A 15,550-nucleotide genomic window follows, 5' to 3' on the forward strand; every position below is an offset into this window, starting at 1 on the left:
AGTAATCTTTTTTTTTAATTTGAAGAAATGCCCAAGACTAAGGTTGATGTGCATTAGCAAAGGATAAAAACAATTAAACATTTGAGAAAAAATGCTATAAACAACGTTTCATGAAATATAAAATCTAGCTAATTGTTTATATAAAAGTAATCACAATATGTATTTAACTATTGAAAAATAGAATATTTTGTAAAAACCAAAAAAAACATTCTGGCTCTAAACACATTAGGTGCTCTAGAAATGAACCATTAACAAAGACATTTTGACCTTTGAGGTAGTGCCCACTCTTGGGAATTGTTAAAACAAAGCTGGAGGCTTTTCAACTAACGTAATTGTGCAGGACAAGAATGGATTAGAGCGGCAATGCTCTCATCTGTTAAGAAGCTATATCTTCAACACCAACCAGTTCAATGTTTTATTCAATGTCTACAGTTTTTAGAAACCCCATTCATAAAGAGGCAAAGTTTTAAAGCGCACCCTCAGTTATAAGGATCTAAAGCTTCGTCTAAGGAGCTAATCCAATCTAACTCTGGGGCAGAAACGACATTTTCAGATGCACCACAGTAGCAGACATTTGCTGGGGCTGGAACTTCCAAGATCACGTCTGAACTCTGCTGATTGATGTTGGTGGGCTGCGCTGAACAGGTGAAGTGTTGGGCTAACTCTCCTCCAGGTAAAAAAAGATCCTTCAAGACCTGAGATTCGAACCAAAACGGGACCATGTTCCCTTCTGAACTGACTCTCATCCTTGCAGCTTCACTAGTAGACACGCCTGGATGGATAATTGAAACTGAAATATTGATTCCCAATAGACGTCTTGTGACTGGGCTGAATACTGGCCCTCCAGAGTCACCAGCAACGCTTCCACCCGACATAGCTATTGTCATACTATGAGAGAGACCAGTGGAAAATGTTCCAAGCGTCATACGCCAGATCATGTGCCAAAAGCCTGTGTTGTCCACCAAAGTGCAAGACGAACACCCAAACATGGCATAAGGCTTGCCCACAGATGTACAAGCTGGATCGAAATCAATTTCAGCAGTCCTTCGATGAAAGATTACGCTCAATACCTTGAACACAATGACATCATGGCGGTTATCATCTGCAAGAATCTGCAGATCAATGGCCTTCAAAAAAACAATAAGTTAGCAAAGAAAAGTTGGAAATTCTTACGGATATTATAAACCTACATAAAATAGGCACACACTACAAACCTCTTCAGGAGCTTGCAAAAGAGCAGTAAGTTGTTGACCCACCGACACCCCCCCAAAACAATGTCGTCCAGATACTACAAGAGGGGATCCGGATCCCTGCACAAGAACACCCGGCACAGGATAGCAACCTGGATTTGGGTGTTGAATGGAAACCAAGGTGTTCTGGACTGCATCGACCATTGGAGTCATGTCCATCCTATAATTTAAACACATACAACGCTGCCATTCCATTAACAAGATGTGCAAACACTACTCAGAGATTACCAATAACTTTGAAAACCATAACTCAAATAAAACTACGTGTAAGAGACAAAACAACGAGATAACATATCCTTTTGATTGCATCATCACACATGTTGTGTGACAAACCATGCAAATTTTTTTCCTGTGACATTTTGTGACAAACAATGCCAAGCTATGTGTAAGAGACAAAACAACAATCAAATAACAAATTTTTCTTTGCATCATCAGACATACACGTACAAACGTGTGTCTATGTCACAAGCAAAAGCCATTCTTAATTGACCCCAAGAACATGTAAGGAATGCAAAGGAATTCTGTGTTATACAGAACACATCTATGCATTGACAAAGCATTTGCACATATATAAATTAAAGTTTTGAACAACTATATGATATTCTGTGTACACACCAACCATGCATGTGTGCGTGCGTCACACCTATACACACAGACAATATGTGTATGTGTACGTCATCAAGTAATCACCATGAATCCATAGTTCTCATATAGCTGATCCAAACATATAGCTCCTATAAATGTTATGCAGGCTTCTTCTTTGAGAGGACCTTATTAAGACACAAAACGTCGACCATCCATATCTTCAATGAAACTGAAAAACATCAGACATGAAAATTTTCGAGACTAGAAACAAAGCAATCATAAAATGATCCAAACTGCAAACAAATCAAAAAAAATGATAAAGAAATCACAACCACAAAACACAAAAAAGAGAAAAAAGAACCCTAAGGAGAAAACAATCAGAGAAGGAAAAATCTCTCTCTCTCTCTCTCTCTCTCTCTCTCTCTCTCTCTCTCTCTCTCTCTCTCTCTCTCTCTCTCTCTCTCTCTCTCTCTCTCTATTGTTTCGTAAAGCAGCCAGCTTGCAAAAAACATGTGCAAGCAGGGTTTAATAAAGCAGCCAGCTTGCAAAAAACATGTACATGCAGGGTTTAATATAAAGGGATGATGAATATTCTGCAAGAACAAATAGTTGTCCTGATGACAAAAGAGTCACATCATTTCTGTTTTTCAAAAATAGATTCCGCTGTCAATGAAAGAATGTCAGAGCCAAAAGCCTAATGATTTCCACAAAACAAAATGTGTTGTACTTATATTCAGATGATAACCGGACAAAGGGATTGCTGTATCAGTTTAAGTAAAGCAACTGGTTATTTGATCTAAAATGACAATTTTTTTCTGAACAAAGATGCCTTACTGCACTCTAATCTCTAATCACATCACTGAACTCACATCTACAAAATTTTCAGCCCGAAAGTTGTAACCATTAACTGATACAATTCTCAGAGGAGGTCAAACATCACATCCGGTCATCTACCTTTCATAGTGCTCTCAATTTTCAATCCAGCTGCTAACAGAATTTCAGCCAAGGTTTTCAACAAACTGGAAATTAAAGATACTTTGCTACAGAATCTGTTAAAAATGTAGTTGGAAAAATAAATCTCTCTCTCTCTCTCTCTCTCTCTCTCTCTCTCTCTCTCTCTCTCTCTCTCTCTCTCTCTCTCTCTCTCTCTCTCTCTCTCTCTGTGAGTGTGTGTGTGTGTGTGTGTGTGTGTGTGTGTGTGTGTGTGTGTGTGTGTGGAAGTCTGTTTGCCTGTGTGTGTGTGTGGAGGAAAAAACACTTACTCTTTAGTTGCACAGAGACGATCCAATGGAAGTCTTGGCTCTCACTTAAGAAGTAGAAAGCCATCCTCGTCACCTTGTCAAAGTATGTTGCAAGCCAGAGCTCCAAATCTGGCTTTTATGCTCATGGTTGCAAAATTCAATCATACTGGACATGAGTGACTGCAGCGCAAGCAAACATGACAGAGGGCTTTGCCTTGCCTGAGAAGCAAAAGGTGAAAAGAAGAAACCCTAGTTGTGGAAGCCTGAGTGCGAGGCCAACAAGATGCACACACAAACACACAACCAGAAACTAGAAAGAAGAAACCATGAGCACACACAATTGAGAAGGAAAACCCAGAGAGAAGAAGCCATGCGTAAAAACCTAACCATACAAATACTCACTCTCTCTCTCTCTCTCTCTCTCTCTCTCTCTCTCCCCAGAGAAGGAAAACCCTGATGAGAACAAAACCTGCAGATCGTTCCAAACTAGAGAGACGAAGCACAACACACTTGAGAAGGAAAACCATTACCTAACCAGACACACACACACAATACACAGACTTGAGAAGAAAAACCCTAATGAGAACGAACCATACCTGCGTGGAGAAGCTACGGCAAGAGAAGACCAGCACGCAGATGCGAAGAGAGGCTCAACAGGCTTTCTACTGGGCGCGAAGTTTTCCACTTCATCTACTGACAGCTTCGTTATTATATTCAATGGAGCTTTTTTGAAAAGCCTACATTCGAACACGGGACGTATTAGTACCTAGGTCTATGCAAGTAATACATTCTATATGCCATTCTCCCACATCCAAGTGGACACGCTTTAGGGGTTGTGCCTGGCCTATATCTCACAAGGGCATGGGAGGAGATGGGATCTACGGTGGGATGATTGAGGACCGTAGATCCTGTGCTTCCGTGGACAATGTAAACTCGGGTACCTGAGTTTACTTCACCCTCCCCCCCCCGGGATTGAACCCACAACCTAGGGTTTGAGGGCCATGTGGCCTATCCATCACGCTCGCGCACGTCACCTATGGAATGTACACGTTTCTATGGAGTTTTGACATGCAAAAGTATCGGGGCGAGCAAAAGTAAACTCGGGTATTTTTCTGAGTTTACAAAAATACCCGAGTTTACTTTTGCAACAAGATCTACGGCGCGCGCCTAATGTCGGGGCCCAAAAGTGATGGGAGCCTTTGATCCCATGCCCGTGTTAGATATAGCTGAGGGGGGTTGTGCATCAGTTTCTCTAGCTACTTCAGATTGGTATGTTCCCTTCAGAGGTGGCTCAGGCGTTGGATGTTGCTTCTACTTTTGTTGCTCTCTATTTTGCCGCTTCAGTACCTCATTTGGTTGACGCTCTTTTTTTTAATTGCGTTTGGAGTTCTTTGATTGTGGCACTGCACTTGTCCAAGGCTGGTATTCTCTGGTTTGTTGTTGGAGCTTCTAGAAATTGGACTTCTAGATACCTCTGTCTTCCTCCAGCTCAGCCAATCTCTTTACGCTTAGTGCTCTCTTAGATTCCGAAGGGGTAGCTTTCAATTGCTACTGATTGATGAGGTAATCTTGAGTTACACTTGTAAGTGCTCATCAGTTTGCTTAACCCTCCTTGCCATCTTTTGATTCTCACTTTCTAGATCAATATTTGAAAGGCAAAGAACTTCCATCAGACCCAACGAAGCATTAAGAGCTTTTTGTACCAAGGCACAATGATCCCAAAGCTTATGGTTTGGCAGCCTTGGCAACTCTACATGTGGATAAAGTTCAATGTAAGGGTCGGTATTTTTGCCTGCTATGCCAGTTGGGGCAATATTTGGGAGATCAATCAATGGGTTGGCGATAAAAATAGATTGGACTTTTCTCGTCATTGTTGTGTTCATCACGTTGGAAGCATGTTGTCCTTCTTGATTTGCTTGGCCTTCCTTCCGATTTACTTGCCTTTATCCTTTTGCAGGTCTTTATCCCCTTTTGGAGATGTGGAGGGTTTAGAGGATTGTCCAGACTTGTCTTGTGTATTGTCCTTCTTTGGTGGTCCCTTCTTGCAGGAAACTACATAATCACATTTGATGATATGTTTGAGATGATGTCTAGGAGATCGTGAAGTCCATATCAGATATTCTGGGAAAACTCTCACATTATGGGAATATCAAAATCAAAAGGTTTCGTGTAATTGGGGAATTTCCCACTATAATGGTGGTGTTGATAATCACCAATTGTAAGGTTGTGGTATTAGTGTCTCTATATAAACATAATTTAGAGATGCAAGTGTTGACAACCGTGTCTAAAGGTGGTGTTGATGAACATCATTAAGAATAAAGTAGTCTTGGTGTCTTCGCAATGACCTACACCAATTGAGTTGAGCGTTTCATAAAATTCATGGAGCACCACTTTCACACAAGAAAATACTTTGTTATGACAAGATAAGCCAGGGGACACACAGGAAATTTTTTTGGAGCAAAAATAAGAATTCTTAGAGATAATCATATTTCTTTTGAATAATAATTCAAATACTTCAAAACCCAAAATATTAAATAATAGAAGCTACTTTCCTCATCAAGTTTGCTCCCATCATGTTCATGCACACTAGAAAGGTGCAAGCGTGCTTGTGATTTTAGGGCATCTTTTTTTAGTATCTTGAGTCACGCATATGGACTTGGTTTTCTAGGTCTCCATCTGCATTTTCCCACACTCGTTGATCTACCACATTCTTTGCCCAAAATCCCTTCAAAAAATTAGCAAAAAACTTTGCATTTGTCATACCTTTCTTCCTTACACAAGGTGCCCACTAGGACATCAAGAGTTTCTTGTAGTTTAGTGATGTTGGATCATGCATCAATATTAGATTCAACCATAACAAGCCAAATTGGATAGATGTTTATGTTGTATGGGTGTAGCACAACAAAGTCCCCTTGCTTGACATCTAGCATAGAGTTGAATTCTTCCCTTGGATTTTCCCATCGAGGCCCAAAATAATGATCATTGCGTTCTTCATAGCCTAAAAGCCTTTCATCAGCATTCATATCAAGGGCTTGATGTGACCCTTGAGATTTTGGCCAAAATTATATTTACAAGCTAGCCTCTATTACTATTTGTTTTCCAAGCCCTTGAATTCCATTGCTCCAATAATCTATCGTGGGTGTATAATATATTGGCACACATGAACCATTGCTTATATTCTGCTAAAATCTTCTGTAGCCCTTCAACCCAAACATTACATCTTCATGAGCCTTTACATATCTTGCCATTGGTAGTAGAGGTGGGTTTCCTAGTGGTAACATTGGCTTACCTTCAGTTTCTTTCTTCCAAAGAGGGATACACTGCAGTCTAATTTTCAACGCATACATGCGCCTTATATTGCATCACTGGTGTGTCTCCTTGCATGAAGAACCAAAATTGAAGTCGTTTGGAGTGATCTATAAGCTCTTCTTCCCCGTCACAATATCCCTTGACATCGAGGATTTTTGTAAGCAAAAAGGGAGCTAGAGAGGTTGTTGAGCTATTTTATCAAATCGGGTAAAGTGAAGGTATGTCTAGCTCTCAATTTCTCTAAAAACCTGCTAAACATGGCATCTATGTCCTCATGTCTATGTCCGACCATTAGAAATCCTAGTTGAACAGTTTTGGAAACACCCCTTATAGCAAGGAGAGATAAATATGCAAAAACGTATCGATTTTTGTTTTCTTTAGCACATCTATCTGATTGTAGCTACAAGTTTTCAGGTAGCTTGTGAAAAGATATCTTAACGTTTTCATCTACATTCGTAGATGCTTCCACAAATGGTTGTTTACCATCACTCAAATAGTGGTGTTCTAAAGCTTCCCATGAGTTTAAAGCATGTAGGAGCGAAACATTTGTCCTTGGAAGTCCATTTGTTGCTAGATCACCAAGAGGATGTTTATCTATGCAATCTGAGCTATGTAAACAACTTGTATTTGAGCCAATTTTAAGATAGGATTAGACATACATAAACCATTCAGAAAGAAGTGCCCATAATGATCTTCCCCGTATCTGCAAAATGATCATATCAATCAATGCCATTTGTAAATTGTAACATGAATCCCCACTCTTTGGAGCGACCCATAGTCTAGGAATGGTTGGACATTCTTTTGGTCCATGTTGTCATGCATGATGCATAAATACCTTTGTGGTTGTGTTTCTAAAAATGTGTGCCATGTATAGTACATATTCCTACAAATATTTTGTTGTTTCATATGAATTTGTTTTTCTAAGAGAATCCTTGCTCTTTCTTGTAGACATGGTTTGCTTCTATCCTTGCCTTGAGAGAACTATACAAGTTGCACTTGGTGAACTCGCGTGTTTTTGTTAAGGCCACATGTGGGTATTTTTTATTCCAGATCCTACCAAAAGAGACCTTGGTTAGATTCTTCTCATATCCCATCCGATCAAGAGTTGTTGGAGAAGCGATCTTCCTTATCTCATAGCTAATGGTAGCAAGAGCTAGAAACCCTCGATCCGTAGTGTATTTCTACACAATGACAATCCGATGCAGCTCTCACTCAACTAGTGCATGAAGGATTTCCCTTGCATGAGAATTTCTAGCAATGCCTAATCTACTCACCATCAACTCTATGCTCAATAGCAATGCTACCTAGAAAGCACACACTCTACTCTTATCTATCTATACACACATTCCTCAATCCATTCTCGATCAACTACTCAATCAATGGCAATGGATTTTCATACATGAGCTCAACTCATTCATCATATACTCACTAGCTATTGTAATGGAAGAGAAGAAAGCAATGCATGCGCGCGCGTACACACACACACACGACAAAGCATGCATGAAATCAATGGAAAGCTTAAGCTAATCAACACATAAACAAAGAGAGTATTTAAGAGAACTAGAGAGAAATAGATTGCATTGATTAATCAAAGAGTACATAGGTATACAAGCATGGAAAGCTTGTTGCTCTCAAGAGGTTACGAGAGGCTAGAGCTCTCAAGGAGAGTGTACATAGTTCACAAGAATGACCAAGTGCTCCCGAATCATTCCCCCCTTCCTAAACTGACAACCGTCCTCTGGCACCATATTGCAAAGAAGTGTTGGCTCTCGTTGACTTGGAATTGAGATTATTGGAGGTTCCAATTGTTGAAGCTCATTAATGGTAGGTGTGCCTATAGTAGTGAAGATGAAGCTTCTAGTAGCTCAATGATGGAAGCTTGGTTTGATCAGGGCAGCTTATTGTGCTTAATCAATGCCTTTATCAAAAGATAAAATTTAATTATGGAGATGGTCAAGAGGAAAAAACCTAGTGGGAGAAAAACCTTGACTTGTCGATCTTAATGGGTACGTACTATTGTTTGTTGAAGTCACTCTTTGGAATCTTTCATGTTATGCATAGGGCATGGGTTGGAGCAAAAAGCGTGTCTAATGCATGTGCTCACGAATGGAACACCCAGATGCTTTTAAGAATTTTTGTAATTTAAATAAAATGTTGTGTGAGAAAAAGAGTAATGAAGGGTTCTCTTTGGAGAAAATGTAGCATAGAGAGCACTTGAAAGCGCTCCAATAGCATCCAATACTCCTAAAAGGGTTTTTGATGTTGAGGGTTACTCTCTTTGTACTTACAATTGATGTTCAGGTGGTTCCCAATTTTGTATGTAGCATTGAATCTGAAATTCATTTGTAAGATGTAGTGGTAAGCTTGTTAGTTTTTTGTGTAGTGTACGGAAAATTAGCAAAGAGTGCGTAATGCAAAATGTCCATATGTGCGACATCCTATATGATTTTCATAGATTAATGCATTTCAAGCCATATGTGGTGCAGGAGAAGTCTATGGATACTTAAGACATAAGTTGTAGCAACTTTAACACTTAGAGTGTCCAAGTGGCTACCAAACATCCGTCAAGTGGCTTTTGTTAACAAGGGTATAATACTCATTATCTCATAGTGAATTTGTGATTTGTGTAAACTCCAATCCCTGTCGACTCATAAATAATTAAGACTTCGACTCTTATGCTCACCTCATCCACTGTGAGCGACTGACTTACTTAGCTCAACTCTCTAGCTTGAGCATCAACCTTGGTTGTTTTCCAACTAGTACTTCAATTTCAGTAATTTCGTTGTGGGTGTTGCTTGGGATGGTCCTGCTCCCATGTTCAGTCCCTCTTTGAAACTCAGACCTTTGAATCTTCAGCCATGATGGTAAAGGATCTCTCTAAAGACGTGTTCGACATACTTTCTTCATGGATAGTCTCTAAAGGAGTTATTAGTCTCCGATTCACACTCTCCTCAGTGAAATATGGATAACCTTGTCTCCTACAGCAAGGTTTCTAGTTTGGCACAATCTACCATATCTCAAATACATAAAAAACAATCACTCTTGCAAAACCCTGACTTGTTGCCTCTTTGGTCACTCCAAATCTCCAACTCAAGATCACTCCAAGCCGCAATGCTCTAACCCTTGCAATTTACACAACAAGAACTCGATGGCTATGAGCTTACCGCTCCTCCATTAGTCAAAATCTCTTGGATTGAAAAAATAATCGTGCTTTTTGTACAAATCCTATTTCAGCTTGCAGAATCCTCTACAGATTTCCATATTCACTTTTGAAAGGACCACTAGGCTTTTTGTGACAAGATCTAGCTATGGTACAATTCTAGTCTCAAATTGTGATAGAGGAACATGGATCGCGATCCATGTACTTCTGTGGTAGAATGTGATGAAACTTCACACACAACTTATCCTTGGCATCCTGATAACAAATTTATGCTTTTTGTATGATCTAGACTTGTTTAGATTAGTTGAAAATCAAACCCTAGGTCTGACTGCGTTTTTTCACTTGAAAATGTTTTTGGCCCTTTTGGTATACTTTTTGGATTCTTTTGCAATCTTGCTTTGGGGAAATATGTTACTAATGGTCTTTGCTACAAACTAGATAAGTCTCTATGCAATTTCTTACAAGAGGGAGATGGATCGTGATCCATGTTTCATTAATATTGGACTTGAAATTTGGTTAGTTGATTGAGTATGTAGCCTATCCCCAAAATCTTTTCAGATTTGAACAAGTTTAGATAAACCAAAAATGAATTCTTGGGTCTATTTTGGTGGGTTTTGACTATCTGCTGGTTTAGCCCTTTTGATCTCTTTTTTCAACTTTTTTTCAAGTGTCTCTTTTGAAAATGTGTTTCAATAAGTCTTAGGTACTCATTGCTCAATTCTCAGTCAAAATCTATGGTTAGGTACATGGATCGCGATCCATGTTTGACCTCTTCTTGACATGAGAATTGGTCATCTTGCAGTCTATGCTATTTTGATGCTATTCCCCAAATCTTTTTGGGTTTGGATCACAAAAAGTTGATTTTTTTCTAATTTTGAACTAAGTTTTTGTGTTTTTTCCTAATTTCCTTGATTAGAGTGTGATTTTGAATGCAATTTGCCCCCAAATTTTTTTTTGAGTTGATTGAAGTCACTATCAGTCAACTAATCTTAGTTTTGGCTGAGTCTGTCTCTCGGGGGCATGGATTGCAATCCATGTTCCACCACCAAATTTGATGAAACTTATTAGATTGCTCCTTGCGAGTTTTGTGAGAGCCTTTGGGCACCATTTTTTTGAGTTTTGATCAGCTTTTAGGTCTCTACCGTCAAAAATTCCTAATTTTTAAAGTTGTGGACTTCTTTGCCAAAATATGAATTTCAACCCTCTTTTGCCATGATCTTTTCAACTTAATTTGATGGTGTTGGTTTCCACTTACCCTATGCTTATGTGCTGGAAAGAAACTAGAAACAAAAAGGAACAAAATGATGCAATTTCAAGTCGAAACAAAAAACAAAACAATACTCTCAAAGAATCGAGAAGATTTGCAGAATGAAATGCTTTTAGTATCTCACTCACAACTCTCTTGCCCCTCAAGGATAGATCTAGCTGGTCCCTTGACGCTAAACTCTCTCAAGCATTAAACCCCCATCTAACTGCTTTACTGCTAAGATGTAAACAAAAGGAATGATAAATCTTTGGAAAAGAATTCTTTGAATATGCACTAGGTCACTCACCACCTAAGGATCATTCCTTGGCAACGACACCAATGTTAGCAAGTCGTCGCAAATGGACATCTAAGGCATAGCTACCTGGCACTAACATACTAATGTCAATACTCAAGGGAGTAACTCGGATGGGGCACGGACACTCTCCGAGGTTGTCGGTCCTCAATAAGTGAATCTAACAAACAAGTACATCAACCTCAACAAGCAAACCACCACTCCCATATCAAAAAATTTGCATATGTCCTATCTCACAACTCTAGATCATCACGCCATTTCGATGATAAACGGACTCGGATCGTCATGAAATTTTAAGGGAATAGCCGCCTACAAAAGAATGGCTTCAACATCTCAAACATTCTCATGACAATCTTGCAATCTGGATGTTTTTCCTTGAATCTACGAAAGAACTCAACCTGCAACATCTAAATGATGATCAGTATTCAAATTGCTAACTAGGACATCTAGCAATTTCATGAAAACAAACCATAGTGTTAAATAGCACAATTGACATCCTAATGTGCATGCAACAACGTATGTTAACTAGCATAAAGAGTGTTAGTTTTATATATATATATATATATATATATATATAACACATATATATGTGTGTATATGTGTGTGTCTATGTATAATTATACATATATACATAATTATACATAGACACACACATATGTGTGTGTGTGTGTGTGTGTGTGTGTGTGTTTATGCAATATGCTATGATGTGTGTACGTTTACACATATGTGCAAGGACACACACATATATATATATATGTGTGTGTGTGTGTGCGTGTGTATTGTGCATGCTATACATGTGTGTATATGCATTTATACATATGTGTATCTAAAATACATATATAAATGTGCATAGATGTAGAAATGAATGTGTTTGTGCATGTGTGTGTGTGTATGTATTTATTTATATCTATATATTTATATAAATATTAATATTATAAATCTAAAGTACATATATAAATGTGCATAGATGTAGAAATGAATGTGTTTGTGCGTGTGTGTGTGTATGTATTTATTTATATCTATATATTTATATAAATATTAATATTATATAGTCTAGAATGCTATACATGAACGTATGTGTGTGTATGCATACATATGTGCGAATATATCTGCATACATATACACACCCATATTTATTTATTTATTTTCTTTGAAAAGATCCTTCCATTAGTCAATGCATATCTGCCCATATATCTGTATTTATTTCCATGTCTATGTGTATATAAATGTCATATATCTATCATGTACTTACTATACTGTACATATAGGGATGTAGGTTTTGGTCTAATACTCCTTGGCATGGACCTCAAGTTTTTGCCACATGGTCAGATCTTGAGGCTACTGGTACAATGCAAGTTATCTTAACTGAGTAAACATAAAGATTGAATAGCTTCAAACCCATAGCCTTAACATGGGCCTTGAATGTTTATGATGATCCTTAGCATGGACCTCATTTTTTTGCCACGTGGTCAAATCTTGAGGCCACACTATGATGGTACACCCCAAGTTATATTAGCCATGTAAACATAGGGTGGAAGTGGGTTTTGATAGATCTTGAATAATTGCAAACCCATAGCCTTGACATTCCTTGAATGTGTACCCTTGGCATATGCCTAGAGTTTCTGTCACGTGGCCAACTCTTGAGTCTACTTTGAAGGTATACCTGAAGTAATATTAGCTGACTAAACATCAGGTATGTAAAAGTGGGATCCGGTCCATTGAATGACTAGGAACCCATACCCTTGACATGGCCCTTTAATGTGTTTAATACGCTTTGGCATGGACCTCAAGTTTTTTCCATGTGGTCAAATCTTGAGGCTACTATGAGGGTCCATCTCATTAGATATTTACTGACTATTTACATGCCCATTTGTATATAAATTTCATATATCTATTTTGTGCTTATTGTTCATATAGGGATGTAGGTTTTGTTCTAATACTCCTTGGCATGGACCTCAAGTTTTTGCCACATGGTCAAATATTGAGGCTACTGGTACAACCCATGTTAACTAAGTAAACATACAGATTGAATAGCTTCAAACCCATTAGCCTTGACATAGTCCTTGAATGTGTATGATGATCCCTCGAGGAGGTCACCTAATAAAATTGTAACATATCACGTGAGTTCAACAGAAGGGTATTTAAAGTTCTTGAAATTTATAGAAATATATATACAGAAGGGCATTATTTTTTCGAGTTTGAAAAAACCTTACAGATTTTAAAAGAAAAGGGTACATGATATTCTTAACAAAACTCACAGATAAGGGGTTTTACAAGCATGCCTTGAACGCAGGTGATATGGTAGTTTTACACATAGTGAACCCCCCGGGGATGATCCTTAGCATGGACCTCAAGTTTTTTCCACGTGGTCAAATCTTGAGGCCACACTATGATGGTACACCCCAAGTTAGATTAGCCAAGTAAACATAGGGTGTAATGGAAGTGGGGTTTGGTAGATTGAATAATTGCAAACCCATAGCCTTGAAATTCCTTGAATGTGTCTAATAACCCTTGGTGTAGGCCTAAAGTGTCTATCACGTAGTCCACTTGTGAGTCTACTCTGAAGGTATACATGAAGTGATATTAGCCGACTAAATATAAGGTATATAAAAGTGGGATCCGGTCCATTGAATGACTAGGAACCCATACCCTTGACATGGCCCTTTAACATGTCTAATACGCTTTGGCATGGACCTGAAATTTTTTCCACGTGGTCAAATATTGAGGCTACTGTGAGGGTACATCTCAATAGATATTTATTGACTATTTACATGCCTATTTGTATATAAATTTCATATATCTATTTTTGCTTGCTGTACATATAGGGTGTAGGTTTTGGTCTAATCTCCTTGGCATGGACCTCAAGTTTTTGCCACGAGGTCAAATCTTGAGGCTACTGGTACAACCCATGTTATCTTAATTGAGTAAACATACATATTTGATAGCTTCAAACCCATAGCCTTGACATAGTCCTTGAATAGGTATGGTGATCCTTAGCATGGACCTCAAGTTTTATCCACGTGGTCAAATCTTGAGGCCACACTATGATGGTACACCCCAACTTATATTAGCCAAGTAAACATGGGGTGTAATAAAAGTGGGTTTTGATAGATTGAATAATTGCAAACCCATAGCCTTGACATTCCTTGAATGTGTCTAATAACCCTTGATGTAGTCCTAAAGTTTCTGTCACATGGTCCATTCGTGAGTCTACTTTGAAGATATACATGAAGTGATATCATCCGACTAAACATAAGGTGTATAAAAGTGGGATCCAATCCATTGAATGACTAGAAACCCATACCCTTGACATGGCCCTTTAACGTGTCTAATACGCTTTGGCATGGACTTGAAGTTTTCTCCACGTGGTCAAATCTTGAGGCTACTATGAGGGTACATCTCAATAGATATTAGCTAAGTAATAGTGTAATATAAGTGGAGGGTGGTACATTCCATGATTGCAAACCCATAGCTTTCACATGGTCCTTCAATATTTCTAATAATCCTCAACATGAGCTTCAAGTCTGTACTACCTGATCAAGTCTTGAGACTACTCTTGCATTGAATATTTTTTTCAGGTGTCTTTACAAAAGTCATTCAAAGTGGAGACCTTGTAGACCTCCTGGCACACTTGATTCTTCTTGCCGAGTTGATGGTGTCAGCACAAGGAAGTACATCTTTGTTCTTAGTGGGAAGACTATATGTGGAAAAGCATGGTATGAGATGCATAGTTTACCAAGAACGTCTTTTTATAGGTATAAAGCTCAATTTGAGCAAGGTGTGAGGAGGGCAATGCATGGAAACAAAGGGGCAATAAGAGCGGGTTGAGATCACACAGAGATCGGAAGAGCAATTCTTAGAGACTTTGTTGAGAAGAATGCATAGAAAATGCCACATAAAAGCCGCACAATGCATGATGGAACACGTGAAACGCAATTAGTCATCCCTGACATCTACAAACAAATAGACATATGGACAGAAGTGAATAAGACCTTGGAACAAGTTGGAAGTAAGGAAGTGTCAATATCTTCATTTAATCGGATATGGAACACAGAGTTCAAGCATGTTAATCTTGCAACAACAAGCGTGTTCTCCAAATGTGCTATCTGCTCAAAAATTAAGGAAAAAATGGCATCAACAAAGAGTCTAGAAGAGCGTAATGCGCTTTCAAGGAAGCGTTGATTTCACATGCTACAACAACAAAGCTGTAGAAATTTTTACTATGGTTGGCGCTTGGCATCTCAGTTGGAACCGCAAACAAACTTATGCATCATACATGACAAGATGGACCAAGCAAAGACTACAATTCCAAGGCTAAGGTCAAAGTCAAAGCAAATAGATAGGTCTCCTCAGCTTCCAGTCTCGTGACTGGCATGATTACGCATGGACATGGGCAGGGAAGATATGGTCACTTTGCACTTGATTTGTGGCCACATGACCCAAACT

The 15,550-nt window shown here is 38.7% G+C and overlaps 1 protein-coding gene across 1 annotated transcript; it reads right to left on the reverse strand.

The window, feature by feature from the left end:
- Positions 1 to 230: 230 nt before the first annotated feature.
- LOC147440139 (uncharacterized) lies at positions 231 to 4,959 on the reverse strand. Its single transcript, XM_086483896.1, has 4 exons — positions 4,655 to 4,959; positions 3,673 to 3,813; positions 1,215 to 1,410; positions 231 to 1,127 (listed from the first exon to the last, which is right to left on the reverse strand). The coding sequence occupies exons 1-4, from the start codon at positions 4,957 to 4,959 to the stop codon at positions 480 to 482; spliced, it is 1,290 nt and encodes a 429-aa protein (XP_086340022.1). The 3' UTR covers positions 231 to 479.
- Positions 4,960 to 15,550: the final 10,591 nt, after the last annotated feature.

The sequence above is a fragment of the Adiantum capillus-veneris genome, chromosome 16 (genome assembly GCF_014529385.1).
Source record: "Adiantum capillus-veneris isolate H3 chromosome 16, ASM1452938v2, whole genome shotgun sequence".
Lineage (NCBI taxonomy): Eukaryota > Viridiplantae > Streptophyta > Polypodiopsida > Polypodiales > Pteridaceae > Adiantum > Adiantum capillus-veneris.

What these genes read in the sequence shown, in the direction of transcription:
- LOC147440139 (XM_086483896.1), bottom strand. Translation starts at nt 4,959, where the DNA reads ATGAACACAACAATGACGAGAAAAGTCCAATCTATTTTTATCGCCAAC. An exon ending in ACTGATGAGCACTTACAAGT is followed by an intron (nt 3,814 to 4,654) that starts GTAACTCAAGAT and finishes GTTCGAATGTAG; the next exon opens with GCTTTTCAAAAAAGCTCCAT. An exon ending in GCCGTAGCTTCTCCACGCAG is followed by an intron (nt 1,411 to 3,672) that starts GTATGGTTCGTT and finishes TTTAAATTATAG; the next exon opens with GATGGACATGACTCCAATGG.